Below are 26,859 nucleotides of genomic sequence, written 5' to 3' on the forward strand. Positions count from 1 at the left end.
CTTCCAAACAGCCCAGTGCTGCAGATCCTCTCCCAGACTTCCACCCTAAAGAACTCCAAATCCCATAATCCTACTCCCCAAAGTGCTTTCATCTCCCTCTCAGGACTTCAATTATTTGATAATTGTGTTATTGTGAGCCGACGTCCCTGGTGTTCTCCTAGTTGTGTGGTTGTTAAAAGCTCTTTTGTTGATTCGTCCTCTACTGTGTTCTGTTATTTCTTTCTGTAAGGGTATCTCATCTAACCTGAAGGTGAGTGGACTTTTATACCAGTATGGCTTTCCCACCACGCCACCATTTTGATGTGTGCCCATACAGGCTACAGCAGCAGTATGCAACACAAAATGCTTCATCACAAATAATTCTGCGGTCTATACTCTACAATATGTCGCAGTTCACTGCTTGTTGCTTCCACCTTCTGGGATAGGACCCATTCTCTCTCTCTTTCATTTCAGGTCTTTTGCATGGTCTCTCTCTCTCTCTCTCTTTCCTTGTTTCTCTCCTTCAAATTCTGTCTGACAACATCCCTCATTGACAGTGTAGATGGTACCGAAAACCACTTCTCAGCAGCAATAACATACAACATCATACAATCCCATACGTGGTGATGGTGATATGTGATAGGCCAAGGGTTGCCTCCATTGAGAATTTCGTTTTCTCTCGCTCTACGCAAATGGAAGATCCAAAATATCTGTTAAGTGTTCATTTTGTGACAGTATTTTCTTATTCGCGATGATGTAATTAAATGTAAACAATACAATAATGGGACAAAAATATGGAACTGCCATTATCAAGCGTTGAGAGATCTTTTTCATTCTGGTATTCGATACTTTGAATACTCTATTCACCTGTAGATTTGTCCCCTTAATTCTTAACTGTAATCTTGCGCTTATCCTGAGGACACTCTTTGAATCAATATGTCAGGAATTCAAATTTCAATTACTTTTCACTTGTTTTTTCGGCACATATAGACCTGTGACAGTTTTTATTTTTCAATGAGATGAATTACAAAAGTATCTCGCTACCACTTTGACTACTGCGGTACTGAAAAGTGGCATCTGTAGTCTGCAATTGCCCGTATCTACACTGTCAGGTTGGGTTTTTGAAGAAGTGTGATGCTCATCCCTCCCTCTGTGTGCATGGAGACAGCGTCCCATCGGAATCCACGGCACAGTTCCACTCCAAAGATGTGCGAAGGATTCCCCTTCCCTTTTTTGCTTTCACATTTTCAGACTTGAAATGAAGCCAATTTTGCGACATTTTGCTCGGGATTCGGTTCTAAACATAGCTGGTGTCAGCTGCTGCTGCTGCTGCTGCTGTCGGCTTCCAGCGGAGTGGCGAGCGCTGAGTTGAGCCCACACTGTGGGGACTGTGAAACTGTAATTAAAAAGCCCGGTCTAATCCCTCATCAGGGAGGGCCCATTGCCCTCCAGCCTATTTACTGCGAGGGGATTGGCCACACACACTCACTCAACCCCCCCCATGACTTTATGCATTCACACACACACAGACCTTCTCTGCGATAGCACACAGGCATGTGCGGTAAAAACATCCCGCTAATCAAGGGCTTTGCTGATGAGCAAGGGAAGAGGAAGGACACTCCTTTTTAAAGAGGCCGTCGCGCTGCCTCACTTTGAGGAGAAAAGTAGATTAATATTCGGGGTGAATGTCTGGAAGCCTACGTTTTTGTGGTTTACCCCACAAAAGAAAAAAAAAAACTTTGCTCGTCTTCCTCAATTTCCTCTCTCTAATCTGCTTTCATGTGTTGTTTTTCTATCCCTCCTCTCATCTCCTAGCAACTCAAACTTTTATTTATGTGCTTATCTGTTCTTTTGAACCAAAGTCTCGCCCTGCCGTCTAATGCTAACATGTTCCTTTCCCTTGATGGTTATCCCCGTCTAACAGAAGCACAGAAGCCTTTTCCTCATTTTTCCTCATGTCTCTAGCTGTTCAGTCATATTACTAGTTAGAATACTGAGAGAACGTGGCGTTAAGATGGAGTTGCGGTATTTCAGAGAAGTATTCTGTCAGCATCAGCAGCAAGACCCAGAAGACTGATTCAGATGATGTAGTGTTTAATATGTTTAAAAAAAAATATGTGGACAGCCGTTCAATGGAAGATCAACCACCGGTTCTATTTACATTTTCAATCAAAGTAAACTGGCCAAGTCCCTGAATGAGTTTGAGTTCAATAACATCCACTTTCATCATCCATTCACATCGTGCAATGCTTTACTGTTGTTTTACTGCAGTCACGTTGGAGGAAAAGCTCAGTTGGGGCCATAAAATCAGCATTCCTCCTTTCCTCTGGATGTGAGCTAATGAGACTTGAGACAGACCACATAAACAAATAAAATCACTTTCACTACTCTGCACACTCGGGGGAGTCAACAGCGAGGAGGTAGGAGTGAAAAATGAGGTGCAACTGTTGAATAGAACCGAATAAAGACGCGTTGGTGCATAACTTTCTTTTATTCTAGTAACTAGTCTTAATTGCAGTCACCGGAGCCCGACACCAGGACTCTAACCCGGGTATCCACCCCGAGCCCCGGAGACAGAAGCTGTAAAGGATGCTGAACCCTGTGTGATGTTTGCTGTTGTCTCCCGCCCGTCTCCCTGTTCCTCTCCCACCGTGTTTTAAACAAAGGCCCAAATTTAGTTACTTTTGACCTTCTAGCATTTGCAGAAAAGCAAAACCTTTTGTTGCATCGCAAATGCTGAAAACGTTACCACCTCATCTTCTCCCAGTATCCCCCGGGGCCACCGTGTCACGTTAAACTCTCAATAAAGTGAATGCCGCAGAGGCTGTGAAACCGCTTGTGGAAGCTGTCAAGTGGACAGTTCAACGCTGGCGGCCTTTCCCTCCATTTTGAACACTTTGCTAAACAGTTGTCCAACTACGTGTGGCTGTTTCAGACCCTGTTTTAGCACAGCATAACCTTTCCAGACACACAAACATACAAATCTGCAGTATTTATACATGTAAACATGCTCAAAAATACTCTCACTCTCCAGCATTTTACTAAGTCTCTTTTAGCCCTGTTTACCCCACTTGAGCATGTTTCCGAGGCCCCCTTTAGAAACGCAGGTCCCTCGCCTCCCCTCACTTCACCCAAACGCCTTGTGAACTCCAGCATATATCAAAGGGTGTTAGAAAACGGCGTGATGGCTCCCTTTGGAGCACTTGCAAATCACCTAAAGAGCTGCGTTGGTTACAGGGCTGTTGGGCATGTGGAGGCCGGGGAGGGGGAGCGTTCACCGTGCTCTCCTCTCAGCTTTGACAGAACAGGGTGGAAGGAAATGTGTTGATAAATATGGTGTGAAGAAAAGCATTCTCGCATTATTCTACAAGGCCCGGGTTCTCTTGTGAAGCTGTATCCCTCAGCAAAATCAATAAAGCGTATCAAAATGTATGTTATTTAAAAAATTGCATATGATGGCTTCGTGCACGGTATGGCAAACAGTTCACAGCGTAACGACCCGTGCTGTAAACAACTGTACAGACAGTGTCGGTTCTCAACACTTTGTGTCATTCGTGTTTTTCCGAGGTCAGATGGGCCGTAGCTAAGCTGAATCAAGCAAATTAGCTCTTGCAACTGGCACAAAGCCGAGGCGGAATGGCATCATGGAACAAACGTGGTAATTACTCCGAAGATGGAAACGAACCACGGCGTTCCTGAAATAGGCTTTTGTTATGTAGCTTATGAGTGTTATCAGTGTGGCCACTGAAGATTCTGGTTTACTGGTTTCAAGCAAGTAAACGAGGACGGCGTGTTTGACCACAGATGTGCTGTTTGTGCATCGGCACCTCCGCAGCGAGGGTTAATGCGTCGCTGTGGTTTCTCAATATTGTCACGTTACTGTTTATTCACTCTTGATTCAAAACCAAATCATAGCGTTGATGGGAAAATCAAGACAGCATGTTACAATTAGGAGGGCTGTTGTCGAAAATTAAACCCATCAGATTTCCCTTTCTTCATTTCCCTCCCGAAAATGGGAACGGCGGCCTACGCTCGTGAAGTTGGATCGAACTTCTCTGCTACAAACACCTTGTCAGGCACCAATTGCATCAGACCGGCACGCCCAGCGGATGACGATTCATTTTCATCAACCTCATTAATTTTGAAGATGAATTTATAGCCGTGGACAAAATAGCCAATTATCAGCCACAGTAGAATTCACTGGGCAGCAAATTGGTTTCTGTATGGGCGGAAAGCCCGGGTAGCGGAGTAGCTGTTCTGCAATTCTCCAGTCAGACGGCCTCGGGGACGGCAGAAGAAGCAGAGTTACTCAGCTATAGGATGAAGGGAGCAGTAGATGCACGCAGGTCTTGTTGTTGTCACAGAGTGTGATGCTGCCTTGCACCCTTGGGGACACAAAGGATTCAAGGACTTGTGGAGCCGTAGCACTTCAGGATGGTTCTCTTACGGCACGATGCAGGACCGCCTGCTGTTTGTTCACCATATTTGGGGTTTTGATCTCCTGTTTAATGTCGATGGATTTACTCATTTCAATGCATCATTCGAGGCAACACACATTGATCACAGTGTTACAGGAATTTTCAGGACTCCTTTTCTATCAGTCAATTTCAGCATAACCCCTCCCACCCCCCCATAGTGGGACAAGATCTAACGCCGCCAGAGTGAATAATTGAGTAACACAAACTCTGTTCGATTCAATTAACACAAATTGAGTTTTCCTCTGCATTCTTTTTGACATGCATGTTTTAATGTGGAAAATAAGAATTTACTAAGTTAATTTCTTTCTAACAGTGTCCTAATTGAACAGCTGGAGAGGCCAGAGAGGCCTGCACATGTTTTTAACATCATCCAGTCATGCGGATCACACTGTCTGACAGGCCTTCCTGCCCCCCCCCCCCTTCTCTCCCCCTTTGCAGGTGACAAAGATGGTGAAGACGGTGACCACGCGGACGGTGCGCCAGGTGCCCCTGGGGCCCGACGGCTTGCCCCTGCCCGAAGGCTCCTCCCCACTGGGCAGCTACACCGACTCCATCGACCGGCGCTACATGAAGAATGGAGGCGACCGCTTCATCACCCCTCAAGCCACCTCCACCCTGACGCGCTCCTACAACAACTCTTACAACGACTCGTATGGAGAGGCGCCCGAGAGCCAGTACGTCCGCCACTACGGCCTGCACGACGGCTACGTCGATCTGACCGACAACTACGGCAGCCTGTCCCGCGGCGTCAACTTCCGGCCGCCGCGCTACCCCTACCTGCCCAACAGCTACCGGCCGGAGAACAGCTACACGCTGCCCATTCGCAAGGACGACTACGGCCACGTGGCCCAGCCGCAGGTGCCTGTGGGCAGCAGCGCCGTGGACCTGAACCGCTCGCAGCCGGAGCGCTTCCAGGCGGAGCCGTACGGCCTGGAGGACGACCGGCGCAGCTTGGGCCCCGAAGAGGAGGAGCCGTACGAGCTGGAGCCCGACTATTCCACCGCCAACCGCCGCACCCTGCAGGGCGCCAACCGGGGTCGCACCCACCGGGAGCCTCTTCGGGACATGCCCCGGGTCAGGTGAGGGTGCTGCTAACTTACAGGAGATAATGGCTTTGTGAAGATGTGCAAGTTCGTTCAGTGTGCATGTTATTTTCTCTGTGTTGGAGACGGAGTTCTCACGCGGCAGATTAGAGGGAATAAAGAATACTTGTCTTGCTCTCGCCATGAAAAAAGACGGCACTACACGGAGCGCAAGTAAACAGATGTCTCTTCTCCTTGAGCAACTTGCTCAAGAAAGGAAGCGATGAAAAACAAGCCTTTGATTGCCATTTTCCCGCAAAAAGGATTGTGAACAAGTGTTTGTGTCAGAGGTAAAGAGACAAATGACTCGAGACGTGAGGACGATGGAGGGAGAGTGGGAGGGGAGGAGGCTTTTTGTCTTTCATCTCTCTCTCTGACTCTTTTTCTGCAACCTTTTCCTGCAGGAAATGTCAAAAAACCCGTTGGCTTCCAGTAATAAGATCCCAAAATGGACTCTTGTCATTATCCATTTGCTTTATGTCATGATAAAGCAAATTCTTGTGTTAACGTTTAGAATGTTAAATTGCAAATTGTAATAGCTCCTAAGTGTTCCGAGCACATTTCTGTCAATCGCGGGGCAAAACGTTTAGGCGTGAAGCCAAATCTAAAGGAATGGAAAAGAGAGAGTCGAGATGCACAAACAAGCAAGCCAGGAAAGATTGTCCATCTGTGTGTGTCTGTGTGTGTGCGGGGGGGGGGGGGTTTGTTCTTGTTGAAGGTGACCATCCAGGTCAAGTTTCCCTTTCCAGCCTCCTTAATTAAGGTTATGGGCCTCATCACTCCTTTCCTTGAGCTGGGTTTAAAGGCACCTGGATTGATGTGCGTGTGGAGAAAATCTAATTGTTTTTTACACATTTTGACTCTGCTCTGACACACACACACACACACACACACACACACACAAATCCACATTTTCAGAAAATGAGTCACTCCCCCTTCCGCCTAGTGAGAGGCGCTTGCAGTGACAGGCAATTTGTAGATGGTCTTACATGTGTCACAACACAGCCATATACACCACTTCAGACACACACACACACACACACACATGCACACATTGACAGCCGCTAACATGAATGCATCAACACAGACACAAACACATATGTTTGAAACCACTCGTGACTGGCTGCCCGGCTGCCTTTCTAATTACAGCAGGAAATGCATCCCAAATATTTCCTTCCTTCTTCTCTCCTCCTGCACTCGAATCAGGAGACATCAAAAACAACATGACGTGAGCATTTGGCGCCGCCGACAATCAGCCCTCACAGACTTCCCGGGCTCTCCGGTCCACTCGCACTGCGTTCACTACGCTGCTAAGAAGGGAGAGGCAACTCCAACGTGCTGTAATGCAAGTGGGATTTAAAGCACTTTAATTACAGATTATCATTGCATTGCAAGCCCTCAATTAAGCTCTAACAAAGAACGAAGACTCATCCTGTCACCGCCACCGAGTCCATCGCGCGTCGGCCATGACGATGACGAAGTTCTCCAGATGCTCGAGCGCGCCTCGTTCTTGAATTTAGTGTCAACACAGCTAACGTAAACTAATGTTTGGGCCAATGCAGAGGCTTCCACGTAGGTCAGCGTGCCGTAGTCACTCCATGTAGCATTCGTTTTTTGGAATGTGGTCTGAATGCCGGTTATAGCCTCTTCTTGTGCCGGCATTTATTCAGGTGTCTCAGGTTTTTCCTTTGTCCCTGTCTGTGATAGTGTAGTGCGAATAATTTGATACCTATACTTCTACTGTACATTAGTGCTTGCAGAGGGAGGGAAGGGGCTTTATTTTTCCTTCATACCTGCTCAGGCTTTGCAGATAATGAACATGTCTCCTCCCCCCTCATCTCTCCGGTCCCTCCCACTGTTGGGAAGTGAGTTCATCGTACCGCCTTACCCCCATTCCCAAGCCGTCCTTTATCTGTGTGTGTGTGTGTGTGTGTGTGTGTGTGTGTGTTCCCCCATGCCAGCTTGATTAATAGCTGCTTTTGAACTTTGCCAGACTACAGGGGCGTCTTTAAGCCAATCTCTAATGGCTCATCTCTCCTTGGGCGACCTGCTCCGCTGCACCTTCCCACCTTCAATCTTGGATCACTACACACGCACACGCACACCCACACGGAGATATAAACACACTAGTAGGTAATCACATTTGCTTCTACCTTAAATAGGTTTCATTCTACCTCAGCGCTGTCATGTGGAAGTGATCCGGCCCCCACTCTTCATACCTAATCCCATCAAGAGACAGTCCGTTTATTATAATACTTTGCCTGTGTGCCGTTCGAGGTTTCTCCGAAGCATCCCCCTAAATGACTAAAGTATAGAATAAACTTCTCCTGTAACTGTGCAAAAACAAACAACAACGACAGAACATAAATATAAACTCTCCAGCTTTGCTCTTAATATCCTCCCTTATTTTGTCTCTGCATTGAAAAGAAATCTCTCTGCCTCCTTTAAAAGAATATTACCAGTAACCATTTGGCAGGAGCAGTCCGCTATGAAACGCCACACTGCCGTACACGTGACAAACGTCTTGTAGCAAGCGCCCTCCTTTCATGTGGCTGCACTAGAGGAAGGTCAGGCTCAGGCGTGATTGAAGGATGATGAAAATAACAAGAAGATGAAGAGAAGGAAGAATCGTCCGGGTGAATAAAACGAGTGCTGAAGTTTGCAGACGTGCACACATCTCGTCTTCTGTCTTTTGTTCTACTTTGTGTCTTTCAGCAACAACAGCCGCTCACACGCGTCAGGAGACACGCTGGCACACAGATGCACAAAAATATCCCGGACGTTTAGCAGCTCCATTAACACGGGGGAGAGCGATCTTCTGTAATCGCGCACAAGGGCCAGGCACCTGCCGACCGAGAGCCCCTTTGCATCCTGTGAATACACCCCTCCCTGTACACACAATGGCGCCAATTTAAATGCAAATCCTGACATTCCCGTCAATCAGCTGCGCGACAAAATGCTTTACCAAAAAGCCCCCCCTCTCCTCCCCGTCCGTCGCACCGTTCCAGATCGAAATGAGCCACGATCTGCACAACTGTTCATCTCGTCTGAGAACGTAGATAATGAGGGCGACACTGTGCACGAGGGAGACGGCGGTTATGTATTCAGCTCCATGCCAAGGCGCCGATGCTGAGATTGTGTACCGCCCTTTCTTCAGGAGGGTTATTCCCGCCTGCATGCCTTGTCGTGCAGGATATCTCGCTGTTCGATGGGCCGCGAGTCTGGGAGTGTGTGTGTTTGCGTCTCGTGTGCAAAAGGGAAGCATTGAGGAACCAACCAGCACGTGCAAACATATTCACAGATTCCCATATTTTCCCCGTGCAGCTCAGTGTCAGTCGTCAGACCTCAAGAGCTGCAGTCTTCCTCCAAATGATGTGCCGTAATGGGGCTCGTTTGGCTCCTCCTCCCACGCTGTGGTTACATGCCGCATGCCGGTTTGTGGCTCTCCGACATGTTCCACAAAGCTGGGGAAAAAAAGCCTTTTAGAAAGTTAAATGATCCACCGGATCAGGTTCAATGTTTCTAGTGTCTCGTCACGTTGCTCAGGCAGGACCTTTTCTGCCGGCCATTAGAGCCAATAACATACTGCGGGGGGGAAGAAGGAATACACCAGAGCCGAGGCGAACCACCACCACCGCCCACCCCTTCCACAGCATGCCTAGGAAGAACTGTAAAAACACGTAATTAACATAAAACTCATTAAAATTACAGCTTGGCTCGGTATTCCGTTCCAACCGTCGGCGTTTGCCACCATTTTGTTGCAACCACCAACCACCATACATCAAAGACGGGGAGCGGAGACTGGCCGAGTGATGTAACGGCGGTAAACAAGTCTCAAGCTGTGGAGTGGGTGAGGGCGATGGAGGCTGTGCAGAAGTACACAACCCTAATTAAATCCCTCTCCCCATGTCATAACCCCCCCCCCTCCATCAAATGTTCCACCCTCTTTTTACACAAGTCAGTGGTATGTGTTCAAAAGGATAAATATTATTTGCAACTTTTCCGCCTGGGCAAAATGTGACTCTCTTGACTGCCTCCTTAACGGGGGCTTTAAAGTGAAAGCTGGTTGCTGTGATTAAACAGCCGTAAGGAAAATAAGTGTCCCGCACCGTCGCAAGTGTTATCTGTCATTGAAAGTATGCGTTCATTTTTTAAACATCAGAACAAGATATCGTTAGGGCAAAGAAATAAAGGAATGAGTGTAGATCACAGACTTCGAAGTCTGTGAACTAAGATCTGGGTTTTTGGAAATGGAGAGTATTGAAAGGCACCGATATGAACCCACAAAAAGCAGCTCACAGCGATAATGAGTCTACCTCTAGCAGACAGGTCCTAGGGAGACAATTCAGTAACTGCGGTGTGAACGGAGGCAGGCCTGGGGGGGCATCACAAGTCCTCGTAGCGCTCCCCGGGGGGGGCAGCGCAGCTCCTTTCTGTGTTCCCTGTGGGAAGAGACATCGAAATCCCTTCTCTACGATACACAGCGGCTTCCTAAAGAAATAAATAAATAAAACTTCACAGCACTTTCTTTGCTTTTGCCTTCATCTCTGCTTCTTTGTGAAATCTTCTCCTGTCTCTCCATCACTCCCTCTAAGACTTTATATTTGTGGATGACATGTTTGCTGCTACAGGGAGGAATAAGAAGCGGAATGTTTCTCACCTTATCGCTGCTATTGCAGGTGAATTGCGCAGTCACCATACACCCCCCCCCACCCCCCCATCTCAGTCCTGTCCTCTGCTTTCCCCTTTATTCCTCCTCATCAGTCTCCGGCTCTCACCTCCAGTCGGCTGCCCTCAAAGTCTTTTACCTCGGCTGTCCAATTCCTCTCCCGGACAAATGTGTCTGAGTTGCCTTGGCTTTGCCTCGTCCATCACCCTTGTGCTGACCGTCCTCTCCTATTTGGTCTTCCAGAGGGTACCCAGACGAGGCCATTGAGGCAGAGCTGATCGACGAGCGCCACCCCTACATCCACGGCATGTATTCGGCGCCGCTGGCCCAGCCGGAGAGGGGGAGCATGGCCAGTCTGGACCGCATGGGCGGCCGGCGCTCGCCGTCCATCGACAGCATCCGCAAGGACCCGCGCTGGCGTGACCCGGACCTCCCCGAGGTCATCGCCATGCTGGGCCACCCCATCGACCCGGTCAAGTCCAACGCCGCCGCTTACCTGCAGCACCTGTGCTACGAAAATGACAAGATCAAGAAGGACGTGCGTCAGCTGAAGGGGATTCCGGTCCTGGTGGGGCTTTTGGACCACCCCAAATCCGAGGTCCACCGCAAGGCCTGCGGGGCCCTGCGCAACATCTCCTACGGCAAGGACAATGACAACAAGGTGGCCATCAAGGTCTGCGACGGCATCCCGGCCCTCGTCCGCCTGCTGAGGAAGACCAACGACATGGAAGTTCGGGAGCTCATCACCGGTAAGCACAAACACTTTCCACGAGAAACCAATGCGACGAGGCTCATTTGAAATGACGCAACAACACTGTCCTTCGTAAACTGTGCAGATGAATGTTTTTTTATTCGTAACTTGTCATTAGGCAGCAAAAACATAAATTGGGCCAATGTCTGGAAACTGTCTTTTATTTGCAATTAAGTGCTATGGAAATGTTTGATTGCATTTCACGATACATCATTTACTGTTTTCATGAGGATTCTTTTAGCGTGCAGAGAAACCGCCTGCTTGGCACTGTTGCAGCCGTCTTCTCCGCTAACCGTAGGATTCTTCTTTCTGTCCGCCTAATTAGTCCTGACTCTCTTTCTGTTGGAGTAAGTAAGTATAAAGTGCTGCTTTGAAGCCTTTTAAGCTGATATGATAGCACCATAGTATGCCGGTCCTTTCCAATCACTGGCTGCATTCTTCCCATTACTTAGCCCCGTACTCTGCATAGTAATGCTGGGTTGAGTCATGCTATTTTATGAAGAAGAGTTTGTTTGTGTCTGGGCACACATCATTATTTTTTTGCAAAGGTTCACAGGGAACTATTTTCTCATCTCACACGAGTTACATTATATGATTCGTTGGTGCCCAATGCAGAAAGATTCAATTCTCGGCAAATTAACATTGGATTGCAACATTCCCCACATACCAGGGAGAAGAGATAGACACACTGTGATTTAAAGCTGCCGTTAGACGGCGTTTTCATCCCAGTGAGGACTCATTTTTACTAAATTGTGTCTCGGAGTTTGGCTCTTTTACCACTTGTACCAAATGTTAATGAGCTAATTAGTCGTCTTATTTCATTTCAACAAAGGATCACGGTTATACAGAATACAGACCTCACATTGTTTGGTCTAATTACTTTACCATTATTATACTGTCCTGATAGCATAAAGAAATAGTTATAAAGTGGAAAGCAGATGACATATGGGCATTGATTAAGGAAATTGAATATGGTTTAATGCCTTTTGGAGGAGCTATTGATTCAAACTGCTTCATTGGATTTCTTCTCCTTGACCTGGTAAATGTCAGCGCGGAACTATAGTTTTGTGTGTCTTCTCAAGTGCTCGGCTAATCCCCAACATGATTGGTTTGACCCCGACTTTGGCTGGGGAAGAGGCTTTTGTTTTCACACACACATTTGAAAATGCGAACTGCTTCCAAGTGAGGTGCTTTGACCTTTTCCAACACGGTGCATCGACCAAGATTTTAGAAAAGGTCGTATTCTTTAAGTCATTTTACAGCTTCATAAAGGGGAAGTTTGGGTTGCTGTCAATGGTTTCTGCCTGGATGCTGTTTTGTGAAGATTTGCACGCCTGCGGCCCCAAAGAGTGTATTTCGATGTTGACAGCCTCAATCCAGGGGTATGGATAGCGATACCACTCATTTAAGAATCACGCTTGTTGAGTGTGCATGCGTGCATAAGTGTGTGTGTGTGTGTGTGTGTGTGAAGCCTTCCTTTGCTGTGACAGAGATGTCGCGTTGAGCGATGACTGTGCCGCAGTAGAAATGATTGCCTTCACAGCACCGTGTTGCTCCCCGTCGTAGCTAAAAATAACGCTGCGCCACGAGAGAAGGGGGGGCAGAGCTGGGGGAGACTTCTTTCCCTCCCCCGCTCATTATGCCCACCTCCTTTGCTCAATCAATTATTTTTTTTTTTAAACTTCTTCATTCATTACGCTGCCTCTGGGTTTCCGTTGCCAGTGCTCTGGCCCCGGTAGAAAGAGGCCAGTCACAATGCCAGCTCAGCTTACAGCCTCAGCCCATGTGGATATAATTGGTTGTGTTTTTCTACAATTAATTATGGGTTTTAAATATAGGTCGGGTTTTTTTGGGGGGGTCTACGTCTTCAGTCGGAGTTTGTGCGGCCCCTGTAAAACCACACAGAGCTCTATTTTCTGCACGGGGGAAACGGGTAAACGTGGAAGGAAAAGAGTGGTTTTATTCTCCAACACACAAGACAGACAGACCAGTCGTTTGTATTTGTAGAGCTTTTTACTTTGTTCAGAGTAATTCTATTTTTCCTCCCAGTAGGCTCTGGGCTGTTTGCGCCCTCCAGCATTTCCCTCTATGGAAATGTTGATTATTAAGCGGATTTGTCTCCTGTTTTTCCTGCAGGTGATGTCTGAGTTTCGTGGACTGACACTGAGGTACTTGCTTAGTCAATGAAAAATGCATTGAAAGCAAGTTGGTAGAACGCTGCACACGCATACATATCCATCTACATTTCTAGGCCAGGATTTTGACATTATATATACAGCACTATTTATTCAGAAGATGTTTTGGTCCAAAGATCCTAAATGTCGTCCAAGCACTTTTACGTTTTACTCCCAAAGGCTTCAGACAACTGAAGCTGTATCCACAGGACATCAATAGTCAGTGAGATCAAATAAAGCAGCATACAATATTTTGCACAGACATTTATTGTAATATGACCATGTCCGTATATAATTAATTATTGTAAAATGAAGTCGTTTTGGTCGACGCCAAACAAACTTCATCGCAGCGATGAGGCTCCGTCTGTCCGAAACTAAATGGAGCTTATGTGATTTCTTACAACCGGGTTCAGTGCGTCGGCCTCAACCGCCAACATTCACACGCTGCTTTTACTTGATGGGCTGTTACATAAGATGCACCAGTGTTCACATAACAAACACAATCATTCCTGAGAAAGACAACCAACCCGAACATGATCCATGAGACAACCTGCTTAGGTAATTGCTGTTTGTACGTGCTTGTGTCAGTGTGCATAGCTGTGTGCATATTGCACATAATGCCCAGCTCTTTGTTTTAATTAAATTCTTCGCTTGGGATCGTCCTCAGCCTGATGGTTCATCCCAGGTACACATACGCGTTCCTTTTCTCTTGTTTATTTACTTACTTATTTTAGTGGACGTTTGCCAGAATAGACAACAGCGACCTCACTTGCTGAGGCCTCCTCCCCTTCCTCCTTTTTTAGCGCTAAGAGCGTGATGGATGGCATAAGGCGCGAGGAGGCGAAGGAGGAGAACTGTAATAGGCAGAACTAAATGAATAGTCCCGCTGGGAGAGCAACATGTCTGCCAGTGGTCACTGGAAAATTGAATCGGCCTCAGGCTCATCTCCAGACCCACTCCCAGTCCAGATCCCAGTTTCTCCAGCCCTCACATCAGTATGCCACAGGGGTCAAATGGATAAAAAAGAGAAAACAGGAGGAAACATCTGGTTTAAAAACGCAACCCACAGCGTGTCCCTTTTGCTCCCCATCTTTGTCGGTTACGTTTTAATCTAAGCGTTGTTCGGATTTGTCAGGCTCTTACAAATCAAAACTGTCTCCTTGTGAATGATTGAAGAGGCAGTTAATGATATTCAGCTCACCCTTCAAGCTAGATTGGATTTAAGACAAAGGACACAGAGGGGGAAAGCGAGAGTGTTGTACATACATATCAGGCTCTTCACAAGCCTTTTGTGTGTTCCTCTTAAGAATAAAACCATATAGTTGGCGTAAAACCCCCTTTTTCTCTTTGTAGATGTTTTTGTATCTGAATGATGTGTTTACAGGAATATATGACAATTTATTAATAACTTATTTGAGATGATTACTTTCATGGCCAGTTAGATCTTTATATTCTTTATAAACAAAATGCATAAACCAGGTGGGATTAACACTCTGATGTTAAGCAGTTGCACTTAGTTAATATGAGTCCAGGACTGGACTGTTATTTTATGGACTTTATTGGATAACTAATCATGTTTTCTAACTGTAACCATCTGGAAGCATTAAGATATTATGGCCAAAGCCTCCGTGCAGACGGACGCTTTTCTAAGTTCGCTAAAACCAGGACAACGTCACATTTGTTTTCCAAAGTAAGCAGCCGGTGTTGGGTTGTTCAAATTGCCTCGGGTTGCTTTTGTCTTGGTTTCCTTCTACTCAGCAAAGTGTATCACCTTCAGCTGTAGCCATCTTTACAGATTTATCTTTCAACGGTAGAAAGATGTAACACAACGCCATTTAAAACTGAAGTCTCACCAAAAAACAGCACACTGCTTAATTGAACACATCCACGGTGAAATAGGTCGTCCGGGGGGGCATAAAGGAGCCGTTTTCCTCACGACTGCCCGAAATGTGCCTAAGTGAGGCGAGACAGCGGGACCTCCCGAGAGGGCAGATAGACTCGACCTGACATGGAGTCGCCGGCCTGAAACAGCGGCAGGATGGAGATCGTCACTTCCGCAGCTCTCTGTCACCTTGACTAACGTCGTGTCTGTGGGCGGGAGGCCCGTCGCCCCTGATGGATCGCTGACGCCCACCAAGACGGGCCGAGCGTAGAGCCGGCTGAATCCACGGCATGAGCAATGTTTCAGGTGTAGTTCCGGAGGTGATTTGGTGGGGGGGGGGTGCAGAGAAAGTTTGTTGTGGCTTTTGTTTTCTGTCTGAATGTGCTACTGTGCAATTCAGCCAATACGACAGAAGTTGCCAACTGTTACTTTACTGCACTGTTCCTGCAGTAGGTGCGTAGCATTCCCCATTGCAGATGACACTTAAGTCACAAGTGTTCTGAGTTCACTGGAGAAAATTTGCTGCAGGGAAGGCGTGGGTGGTTTACTAAAACAAATACTTTCGCAGGGCCAAATGTCAATTGAAATATTAAAAGGGCAATTACCACTGTGCAAATAATATATAACAAAAAAGTTCATTCATTTCAGTGGTTTTAAATATGACTTGCCTGCTGACATAAGTAAGGAATCTATTGTTTTAAACCTTTTCTCATTTGCAACTAACTCATAATTGTCGACGATGAAACAATGGCTCGCTCACTCCGGCTTGTATGCACATATGTCTAAATGCATGGGATAATCATGTGCACGAAGAAAGTTTAGTTATTGCTTTGACTGCTGCAAAAACAGAAATAACTTTAACGAGTGAAGCGCATGCTGTCGTCTGTTCGCGAGATGAGAGTTTCTGTGATTCCTGATGTCTTTGATAACAAGTGAAAACTGTGAGTAGGGTTGAAGTACAAATAACTTTTGACGAGAACTACATCATGTGTACGTTTGTGATTTCTCAAGCAATGCTTACGGGGTTTGCTTTATTATTCTCAACCAAAAGCAATGTGCAATATACGGATAGGTCTGTGTAGTTAACAATGTGCAATACAGGCAGAATGTACTGGTGTCATTTCTTCAGTGCCTTCATTATGCTGATGGGAGACCACACATATATTTAAATAACATCTCAGCTTGTGTCCGTCTCACTTTAACACACCGTGAAAGTGGTTTGGGGACAACAACAAAAAAATCCATTTTAAATTTGTAGAGGTATGAAATTTAAAGTAAATGCACGACGGACCAAATCAAGCCAGCTTTCGTTCGTAATTACCTTTTATTTATTCTTCAAGCACAGGGGACACTTAGCTCTGGGATTAGTCTCTTGGGCTTTTTTTCCAGCAAGCTCTGTAAAACAAGTTTATATATTTTTTTTTTCATGAAATGAATTTGCAACCTGCCATAAAATCCATCAATCTCAAAAAAGAAAATATGTGCTTTGTACCAGTTTAGCTATGGACAACGGAACAATAAGTGGACAGTTTTTTACACGGCTTGTATGGATAAATAAGGACTAAAATCTCTTATTTAATTTTTCCAGTCCCCGAAACATAAACCGTTAACCACAGAGGATTATATTAAACGGGCTTTGTATCCGATATACCGCATCTCAATAAGCTGTTTGTGTGTGAAAGTGGCCCACGGAGCCACACTCCGTGCCCGGGGGGGGGGGGGGGGCTGGTCTCTGATGCACAGGAAGCAACTGCAACCACAGAGGGAATGGAGGCTACAATAGACGTGACCCTGTGATGGTTTTGAGTAGCAACTGTAACGAGCCGCATACAGACCTAAAGACATCACAAGAACACAGTATGCGGATTAGTCGAGTAGTCCATGTCTTCTCAGAGGCCCGACCACACCAGAAAAAAATGGATTTATTTTTAGCCCACTCTGGGGGTTTTTGTCCGGACAGCACGATTTAAAAGGGGAAATACAGAACATCTGGAAAACATACGGAAAGTAATTTAAAGAGCGGGCAGAGACATTTTCATTGCTCTGCTAATGGTCTGTTATCGCGGGGCGAGAGGGAATCTCACTGTGGCCTTTGCACAGTGGCCTCAGGTCCTTTATGTCGGGCAAACTGCATTTGAGCTCTTCTTGCGTTTGTTTAATCTTGCTGTGACTCCCAGTTGTTGTGCTCTTTGGACTGGGGGGGGGTGAAGTTAAAGGGGTGGGTGTGCAGGGAGTGACCGCGTTAGGCTAAAAGGAGCACGGTGGGGTTGGAGTCGCAACGCAAAAGTTGTTTGTTGAGGTGCGGACGGCTGATTTGGGCCGTTCACCGACACAGCCAGCTGTCACGGGCAGCAGCAGTGGTGTGACACACAGCTCATGGAGCCAATTAAAGCTCAGGGACGGCAGTGGGGGGGGGCAAACAGCTGCTGGTTTCATCATGAAAACAGGAAAGAGGTTGGAGGGAACGGCTGGAGGATCTTTCTGTTTATGCCCTTTCTTTCCCACTTCTTTTGTTCGATATCTCCAGCCAACCAGCCCGATGTCCTTATTGTTTCATTTTATTTAACATTTCCATCTCAAGGTTAGCTAAGATTTTCTTTGTATTACAGGAGACAATTCATGTAAAAATGATTACCTTACATCTCCTTTTTGAAAATCACTTTTTCGTCACGTTTTAAGTAATCCGCTGATGGATTAGTTTGGTATATTCAAAAATAGACACTCGTGCCAGTTTTTATTTTGTCATTTTTGTTCCCCTCGGTCCAGAGTGAAAACCTCACACTGCCAACAGCGTTCTCCTCTCTCCGCAGGCCTCATGTCCAGCTCATTTATTTGACCTCTTTTGCAGAAGTATATAACAGTCTGCCTTTGGAGGGATGTTCTTTGATTGTTTGGACAAGTAAATAGAGGAGCGGATGGATACTATAATTACTGTTTTTTTCTTTTTATCGCTTCCACTCCAACTCGTTTCCACCTTCCTCGTTTTCTTTATTCCTCTTCTGTCCTCGTTATTTCTCCATATAAACCTCTTCATCACAATCATCTTACCATGTTTTTTTCATTTCTATTTAATTCCCCGACAGGGACCTTGTGGAATCTGTCGTCCTATGAACCCCTGAAGATGGTGATCATCAACCACGGTTTGCAGACCCTCACCAACGAGGTTATTATTCCGCATTCGGGCTGGGAGCACGAGCCCAACGAGGATTCCAAGCCCCGCGATGCCGAGTGGACCACCGTCTTCAAGAACACCTCTGGCTGCCTCAGGTAGGCGTAGTCCAACAGTTATTTACTCATGAATCAAGGTGATTTTTATTAAATTAAATTGAATTGATTAATTTAGATGCACATTTTGAATGGATAGATGTAGTTATATGTCCAAAATATCTCCATGATGAGGAAACAGCTGAAACAAATCTAGATTAGGAGTAAAGAACAATTCTTTATTTTTATTTTGGGATGATAGTTCTTTCTGCACAAGTCGGGCACTGAGAAGTGAAGTATTTTCAAGCTGAGGCCCTTTGTCTTCTGGCAGACAAAATATTGGACGGCTGAGTAAGAGATGAGCGCGGTGAATTACAGTGTGCAGAATAGTGTTCATATGTGGAGCTCACTCAAAGAACAAAAACAGATACGTTCCTTGCGGTTGGCTCATCAATACTGAAGTGTTTAAGTTGTTGCAACAGCCTGTCTGAGTCTGAGGATTTATTAGGTCATGTGTGAAATTTATACCTTTGTGTTTTTGGAATCGGATACATTGGAAACATTTCACAGCAAATGTGCTTCGGACAGGACATCTGGATGTGAACATTGTGTGAATGCAGGTTGCTGTCTTTCAAAGTCTGAGCAGATTGAAGTGGTTTAGTCAAAACCAGCTCTAAATCAGGAAGATTACATAGAAATTAGGAAAATGTGTTGAGACAGATGGCAGATGTGTTCGGGTTAAAGACTTTTTGGGTATGCTAGACATCACGGATTTCACATGAGGGATCCTTAACACGCAGCGACCTTGTCTATACCCTGATACCAGTTGCTGCTGGGGACAGGTGTGACCGAAGTCAGACTACATTCCGTCGGACCAGGGTCAGGTTCTAGTTCTTAGGTACTAAAATACCTTCGGGTTTGGCAGATGCTGTGTGTGCGTGTTTAATGATGCTGGATGTCTGTCTGCAGCAGATGGGTAACAAACTATTAACGACGCGCCCCACTCTTCATCACATTCACATAAGGTACGTTGTTCCTTCACTTAAGAAGACGTTGCCTAGTGAGGAATTGCTTTGTAAATGTTCCTCTGATCCGTGTCTTGCCGTTCCCACACGTGTTAACTTTGTAACCACTCCACCTTGACTCTAATGAGGAGCATTAGAAGCCACCCGAACAAGCTGCAATTAAATAAGCACACAAGTTAAGTTAGACTCCAGCTTATTAAGGCTGAGAGAAGATAAATTAAGCACGCGGTGCAAATCGATGCCTCGTGACAACAAGTCGATGCGCCTCTCTCTTCTGTTTCTGAATGGGACTCTTTTTGATGGTAAGAAAAAAAATCAACATGCGTGCATTGGTGTTAATTGGGAAGATTGATATGGATTCTTGGATGTCATTAACCCGTATGTGTGAGCGACAGTGCGTTCCCATGGCTGGACCCAGCATGCTAACGCCCGGTATCCACATTAAGCGGTTAGAAGCTACAGTGAACCTGTCACCATGCATCGAGAAGGCTAAATGCAGGTTGAGCTCACGATTAGGAGTCAGCTTTTCTTCCACATACTGTACTAGATCACGTGTCTTCTGATGCAGGTATCCGTGTGGGGCGCATGTCAGTTGTCACGTTGGGTTTTAGGAAATTGCAAAGATCATTTTTCATTTTAATAAAGATAAAGATTATGAATACGCAAACATATTCGGCAGTCTGGCATTCTGAACTGTGAAAGACAGAGAGTGCGTACGCGACGTCGTCTCGCCGGCCGAGCCCGTCCACGCTGACGTGCGGGGACGAGCGTCTCCTGGAGTGGACGTGATGTAGGACACATTACGACATCCAAATCCAGCGCGGACAGAAAGTACTAGAATGTGTTTTCACACGTTATTGCTCTGCATCAGATGCTTTCCAGCCAGTTTTCTCTGGCCGCAGAGAGCACGGAAACCCGGGTGTCATTTTACAACATTTTCTGCTTAGTTGAAGTGCAGCAATAACGAATCAAGAGGGAATAAATGAAAGCGCTCTGATGTAGCCGAGGAAAGTCACAGAGAAGCTGTGGAATTTTCCATCAAGGCCACAGTCACTTGCTCTGACTGCTTCGCTTTCTTTCATTATCTGTCGTGCGCTCTCTTTCTTGTACGTATTTTTTTTACGTTTTTCATCGTCTTCGATGCTACGCTACGTTCAAACCGCGTCACCCCACGATGCCGAGTGTCTCTCCAACGTCTCATATCGCAGTATCTCTCCTGTGCTCACCCTTCCTCGACCCTCGACTCGGCCACTGCTGACGAGAATACGTCTCCGTGGTAACTGACCAAGCCCACCGTTGCCTAGACGCCGGGTTTTCGTGTGCTTTGCAGAAAGTGCTGAGGGGGGAGAATCCGTTTGCTTACGCCAACAGAGACGCTGCTTGCACCTCAATAAAGCCGGGGGATAGTTTTATTATAATGGGCTCCTGTCTCGGTCGGAGCCAGCTTATTTACAGTGTTTACACTCTGGGCTCAGCGAAGGGGAAACTCTTTGTGTGTGGCGTTTTGGCTAGTTGTTGTTGTTGTTGTTGTGATACATTTGCTTTTCAATTCTACACTTGGCTGCTGGCCAATGGACATCTGCCTGATGGATTGGAACATACATGGGCACAGACATCCATGGTTTCCTAATAACTAATCCCAATGATTTATCTTCTTAATTTAAAAAAGTCCAATACTTACGCATTAGCATTAGCAAAACTAATGCGTTTCTCATCCGCCTATATTTCATGAACATTGCTAATCATCAAGTGTTGGCATGCTGACTTTCTCATTTATGATGGTGAAGATTGGGATAATATAACCGTTGGACTTATTAAAGTTAGCATCATCACCGTGGAACATGTTAGCATGCGGGCATTAGCATTTAGCTAAAGTCACCACTGTTCCTCAGTATAGCCTCACACAGCTCTTAGCATGTGGGCGTTTGGACCAAACAAAATGTCAACAAGCAGATAGAGGCGTCGACATGAGAACGTGTCCGCTCAACTGCTGCAGCTTCTCCAACAAGTGAAAACTACTTTTCTTATTCGTCAGATAATGTAATAATAAACATGCCTCAGACTGAATAATGAATCCTTTTAATTGCAAGCATTTTGACTTGACGAAGTAAAGCTACAGATGTTACTGTCGCGACGGTGACTCTGTTCTGTTTTAGTAAGCCATGACCGTGAACCAGCATGCACAACACCCGAGTGCCCTGAAACAGAAGCAGATGGAATCCAGCCCTCATTTTATTGTGTACGCCTGTGCAACCGTGACATGCTACAAAGTCTATGATTTGACTTTCTTGCAGTGGAATCTAGCTTTCAACATTTTTATTACACTATTTACTCGCTCAGATAATATAAGAGATTTGGAACAAGGATTAGATGAGAGGCAGAATCAGGCCCGGCATTATGAGAGGGCCCCCGGGGGGCCCCGGGCCGCCCACTGAGATGCTGTGCCCCCCAATAGAGCCACGAGCTTGTGATGTGTAATCCCATGCTCTGTACACTGTAAACTCAAACAGAGCTCACTGAGAGTGAGTCCTTTTAATATTTATGAATGAGCCTAGCTGACAAAACCAGCAGTAGAAGGTGCAGAGAAACAGCTGTTTCTGTTCTGTTGCTCTCTCTCTTTCTCTCTCTGCTGTTTTCTGTCGACTGCTCCTTCATTTGTCCCTTCTAATATTAGAAAAAAAGCTTATCAAAACCACGTTAAGCAAGAAGAAACTCACGTCTGTCTTCCCACCGTCTCATCTTCCACGCCGTTGTCCAGTCTGTCAATGTCTTCAAATTGATTAAACCAGATAAAACTCCATCCCAGGAATGTTGCATTCTTAAATGAATGAATAAACTACCGCAAGAGATTGATTTAATTTTTTATCCATCTAGCGTTGCTGTAACATAAGTGCCCCCTAAACCATCAGCACTGTCCGTGGTCCTGACACAGTCACATGATGTACCTGCCACCTATTTAGTTGATTTTTAAATTATTGATTTTTAAATTATAAAAAAAAATATATATATATATATATATTTAAAGTATATGTGTGTGTGTATATATATATATATATATATATATATATAGCATATGCTACGTATAGATTGTACGGACGTGTTTATAGTTGTATGAAAAAAAAACGGATCAATACACTCTAGTGCGCCACCTATTATCTTTACATCCCGCTCAAGTCAAATATCGCCCGACAGATTTATATGTGCCGCCGTGTCTGAGCAGAACCATAAAGTGAATCAGGAGTGAAATGAAGATCGATAGGACGTGAAAGATATGCCATACGCATGCTGGCCTGCAGCGTTGGCTGCTTGACCTTGTAGCACGTTAGAGGAGGTCGACTCCATCCGTCTCCATCAGTCTCTATAAGTCCGGCTACAGTCTATTTGTCTCAGCTGCTCTTTTGTCCGCCGATGGCCATATGGCTCCGAGCGACCTTCACCCCCGCGCTTCATCTGATGACGCTCAAACACTAAAAGCACATCCGGATCAGGATGTCCGTGTGAAAGCTGTGTTTCTGTGTCGTTCTGTGTCCCTGCATTCTCTCTCTGACCTTCAAACAATAAGTGTCAACATATTTATTCTCAGTAGAAATCGGCATATTTAGGTGTTTGGTCATAAACCAATGTATTGGACAAATCAACCATTTGACCAAATGACTATTGCAGGGGATCACCAGAGTTGTTACCATTCATCCTGAGGGGGACAAGGACATGTGTACTTGTCATTTTACACAAAACCACAAATCTTGCAGGAGTTGTTGGATCACCAAATTCAGCAGGATTTATCCTCGAATGTTCACGACAAATCATTGAATCGCTCTGTAATCACAACAAACAAAAAGGCCTGGACTCAAACAGCGGAACGGCATCTCTACTACATAACTTAATGAATGTCACTGAAAGGTTTTTTGCTTGAGGCTTTTTGTGTAATGAGGTAGCTAATTGTGCCAGAATACCCCACATGCAAGGAAAAAGCTATTCAATAAGGACAAAATCCATCTTGAAAAGCTGAAACCATAGCTCATTTACTTTTAAACCCAATTAAAGATACAGATTTTACCACTTGAAATTTGTATATTCACGCTAATTACATCTAATATGCTTACTTTTACCTCCTATATGCTACTGCTTTCACTACACTGTTATTTGTTGGCTTATTTAATTTAATACAGATATAGCGTCTTATTTGAGATTGAGAATGTCTGGCAGGTGGAAAGCATCATTGTGAAAGGAGAGTTACTCACAGAGAATGTGCAGTAACAACAAACAGATCAATAATCCCCAGCACCCATAGACCTTCACCCCTACGAAATATCCCTCCACCAGGTCCACCGACAGATGCACGCGTCCATAAACCTCGACCGAGACAACTGCTCCTCGAAAGACTCCTAAAAACCAAACAGCTGACCGCCCCGAAAAACACTCCTGTCAAATAAATCCAAGGTGGGGGGGTGTGGGGGGGATCCGGATCCTTTTACAGGGGAGCTGGTTTTCTGGAGACAGATGGTTTTAGTTTATGAGCCGGTCCAGATGACTGGCGGCCATCTAGCAAAGGGTTTGCGTGAATTCGCTCAAACTGCTGCATGGTTCTGCGCACGTTGACTCCAAAGAAGAATGGCAGAGATGCTGGACGCTAGCGAGGAGGAAGAGAAGGTGTAAGGCTGGTTATATATTTGCTTATCGTACAGGTCAAAGGGTGCAGTGGAAAAGAGTGATTCAAAACCAACATGGAATGAGATGCCGGCTCTCTCTATCTGTGTGTTTGAGCGTGTCCTTCTATTTTCTCGACGGACATTGAGCCGATCGTCTTCAACCGTAGCAGGTGTGCTGCTGAGGCCCCGAGGAGGCGCAGCGTTGAATGTGAAGTTGTTTGGATGAACGGTTCTCAAAAATGCAAGCAGCAACACTGGAGGCCGAGCAACGGGCGCTCTACTTGTTCTAATACAAACGCAGCGCATTATGACCTTACAGTGCTGCTACACGTCGCCTGTCCACAGAGACCTATAAAGCCCACCAGGCTGCCACTCTTCCCCAGTACTAACTGGGGGTTGGCTAATGGGATTAGGTGGGCTGGAAGCCCCTCATAAATGAAGTCCCCGGCGAGGAGCAGGCGGCTCCAGCTTTCTCTTAACCCTCTCTTAAGCTTCGCCTTTCCCAATCGGTCAGAGAGCCGCAGTAAGACTGCAGCAGCCCGGCTGCCGGCGTGCTTCGAGGAGCCGTCCTCAGGGCGCCGGCCTGTGCAACGCGGAGGGACATTCCCTTTGTATCAAAAACGGGATTCATATTTCATCATTCTCTTTAGATTATTCCTAAAGAAGTTGGATTCATAACGTTGTCTGATTAAGGCAGAGGATGAAGGCCACGGGCCTCACGCCAACCCAGATAATCACAAGGTTGACTCAGACGGGGTGGGACTTTGTAATATTTTATCTTTTTTTTTTGTTTTATCTGCCAATGTCTTCAAAGAGAATCGTTAAACTTTCTATCGCTCCCCTTTTATGGTCCCTGGACAGCGCTGATGTGACATAAGCACCCCCTAAAACCATCAGCACCGTCTGTGGTGCCGACACAACGGCTGAGCGATAGAGTCACGTGTGCCTTTGTCACTTGAGATATTTCACATTACATGATTGCATTGAGTCAGATCGTTGCATTAACAATTATACCCCTAGCCGTCGTAGATAATGCTGACTAAGTGGTTTGCCATATTTGGGTGCCTCTATTTCATGGATGTGTTTGAATGTAAGACAATCAAATCTTGACTCAATCAGACCTCGCAATGATTCATATTTACCCTCACATTCTGAATCATGTGCTGACAGCTGCTGATGTCCAGTTCCTGCAGGTTGTGTTAGCGCTGTAGTTGTATCTGGTTGATTAACAGTGTGTATTTTGTCCCCCCCCCCTGAAGGAACGTGAGCTCAGATGGGGCAGAGGCTCGGCGCAGACTGAGGGAATGCGAGGGATTGGTGGACGCCTTGCTGCACGCTCTCCAATCAGCTGTAGGGAAGAAAGACATGGACAACAAGGTAGTGTTCACCGACTAAAACCAATATACGTTAAGGCAAATGGTGCAAACAGCTGTACGTTAGTGTTCGTCTCGTACTCATTGAGATGGTATTGAAGTGCCGCGTAGATGTACTTGCACATGAGAAGGCTTCTTTTCCCTCCCGTAGTCTGTGGAGAACTGTGTTTGCATCATGCGGAACTTGTCCTACCACGTCCACAAAGAGGTGCCGGGGGCCGAAAGGTTCACGGACCCCTCGGCGCTGCACGCTCCTGGCTCTACAGGGCCGCAGAGGAAGAAAAAGGATGACGCCGGCTGCTTCGGAGGCAAGAAGGCCAAAGGTGAGAAGGAGGAAAGAAAGAGACAGACATAAATGTGATAATTACTCATCTGCGTCTTGAACTCCTAAAGGAGATGAATGACACACACGCATGCTTTTGTTAAATACATGAATAATAGAAGAAAGTCAGAATAGATTATTGGAGTTTTCTATTATTTAGGATTAATTAGCTTATTTAAAGTGAAGAATGCTTTTTTAATGATTGGTAGCAGCTTCCCTCCTTTATTAAATTAGAGTTTGTTTGTGGGTTTCAATGCTGGGCTCATAAATTCCCTCCGATAATGAATTGGTTATTTGGTTAAAGACCAAATGAAGAGAGATGATTAAACCTTATTAATCTCTTCAATTTATTAAAAACGTTATCAATTCCATTGAACCTGCTGAAGAACAATACTGTCCCACCATTTGTTTTGTATACAAGATTTGAAATGCTCATGAAATGCATGAAAAGATTCACCCTAAACCAGTAAAACCTCAAAAATGTTGGTGCATCTAAATAAATGTAATATTTAATACAATTGTAAAGAATAGTTCACTACAATGAAGGATCCAGGTAGCACACTGTAAACATTAACCGCCCCAGTCACCACTTGCATTGTGTTACCGCTTCACAGGGTTTCCTTCTCCCTTATTGATTCTGCTCAACAGATGTGCCGTGCGCGCACGCGCCCTAATCAGCGTTCTCCCGGGCAGTTAGCTCAACGACGCCGTTAGCTCTCCGCCGTACCGCGTTAATGACCGCCATTAATCCGTCAGCCAATGAGGTGCAACTGCCAGCCGGTGACCCGTGACGCCTAACGACTCACTGGAGAGTCCCATGATTCAGGGGGGGGGGGGGGAGAACACAGTAGCTAACATGTAGACGCAGTTATGAAGACTCCCAATTACCCACATAAATGCTTTCACGCACGCACACTCACTTAGAATAATGAGGGGTGTTCAGCTGCTGCAGACCCCGAAGGTGTTCCTCGAAGAAAAAAGAAAAGGAGGCTCAGGTACGGAAACATAAAGCGTGGCTGTAAAGGAGCACGCCGCACTGTGGGCCATGTGCTTGGTGATTCGTTACCTTAAGTAGGCCTTCGTTTGGTTTAACGTCACATTTAGTATCAAATGCACCATTATGCTCAACGCGCACTCAGCTGCTCAGGCTTTGTTTACGCTCCTAAACAGGTTGATTCGCGGCGGTTGTTTCCATCACTTTGAGTACATGTTTGTTCCTCCCAGGAAATCCTTTTAATGATGCTTTACAGTTGGTGCTGTTGATGTGTATC

At 45.8% G+C, this 26,859-nt stretch overlaps 1 protein-coding gene across 41 annotated transcripts in view; it reads left to right on the plus strand.

Annotated features, from left to right (window-relative positions):
• arvcfb (ARVCF delta catenin family member b) overlaps nucleotides 1-26,859 on the plus strand; it is a 157,485-nt gene that overhangs the window by 101,700 nt on the left and 28,926 nt on the right. For 23 of the 41 annotated variants that reach the window (XM_078087584.1, XM_078087580.1, XM_040196570.2 and 20 more), the window contains 5 exons: nucleotides 4,896-5,536; nucleotides 10,452-10,957; nucleotides 18,099-18,282; nucleotides 25,153-25,270; nucleotides 25,418-25,589. In XM_078087584.1, coding sequence (XP_077943710.1) covers nucleotides 4,896-5,536; nucleotides 10,452-10,957; nucleotides 18,099-18,282; nucleotides 25,153-25,270; nucleotides 25,418-25,589 — 1,621 coding nt within the window. Of the gene's footprint in view, nucleotides 1-229; nucleotides 251-4,895; nucleotides 5,537-10,451; nucleotides 10,958-18,098; nucleotides 18,283-25,152; nucleotides 25,271-25,417; nucleotides 25,590-26,859 lie in introns of all 41 variants that reach the window. The other 18 variants (XM_078087562.1, XM_040196569.2, XM_078087568.1 and 15 more) reach the window with 1 other exon arrangement.

Source organism: Gasterosteus aculeatus, chromosome 13, assembly GCF_964276395.1.
Source record: "Gasterosteus aculeatus chromosome 13, fGasAcu3.hap1.1, whole genome shotgun sequence".
NCBI lineage: Eukaryota > Metazoa > Chordata > Actinopteri > Perciformes > Gasterosteidae > Gasterosteus > Gasterosteus aculeatus.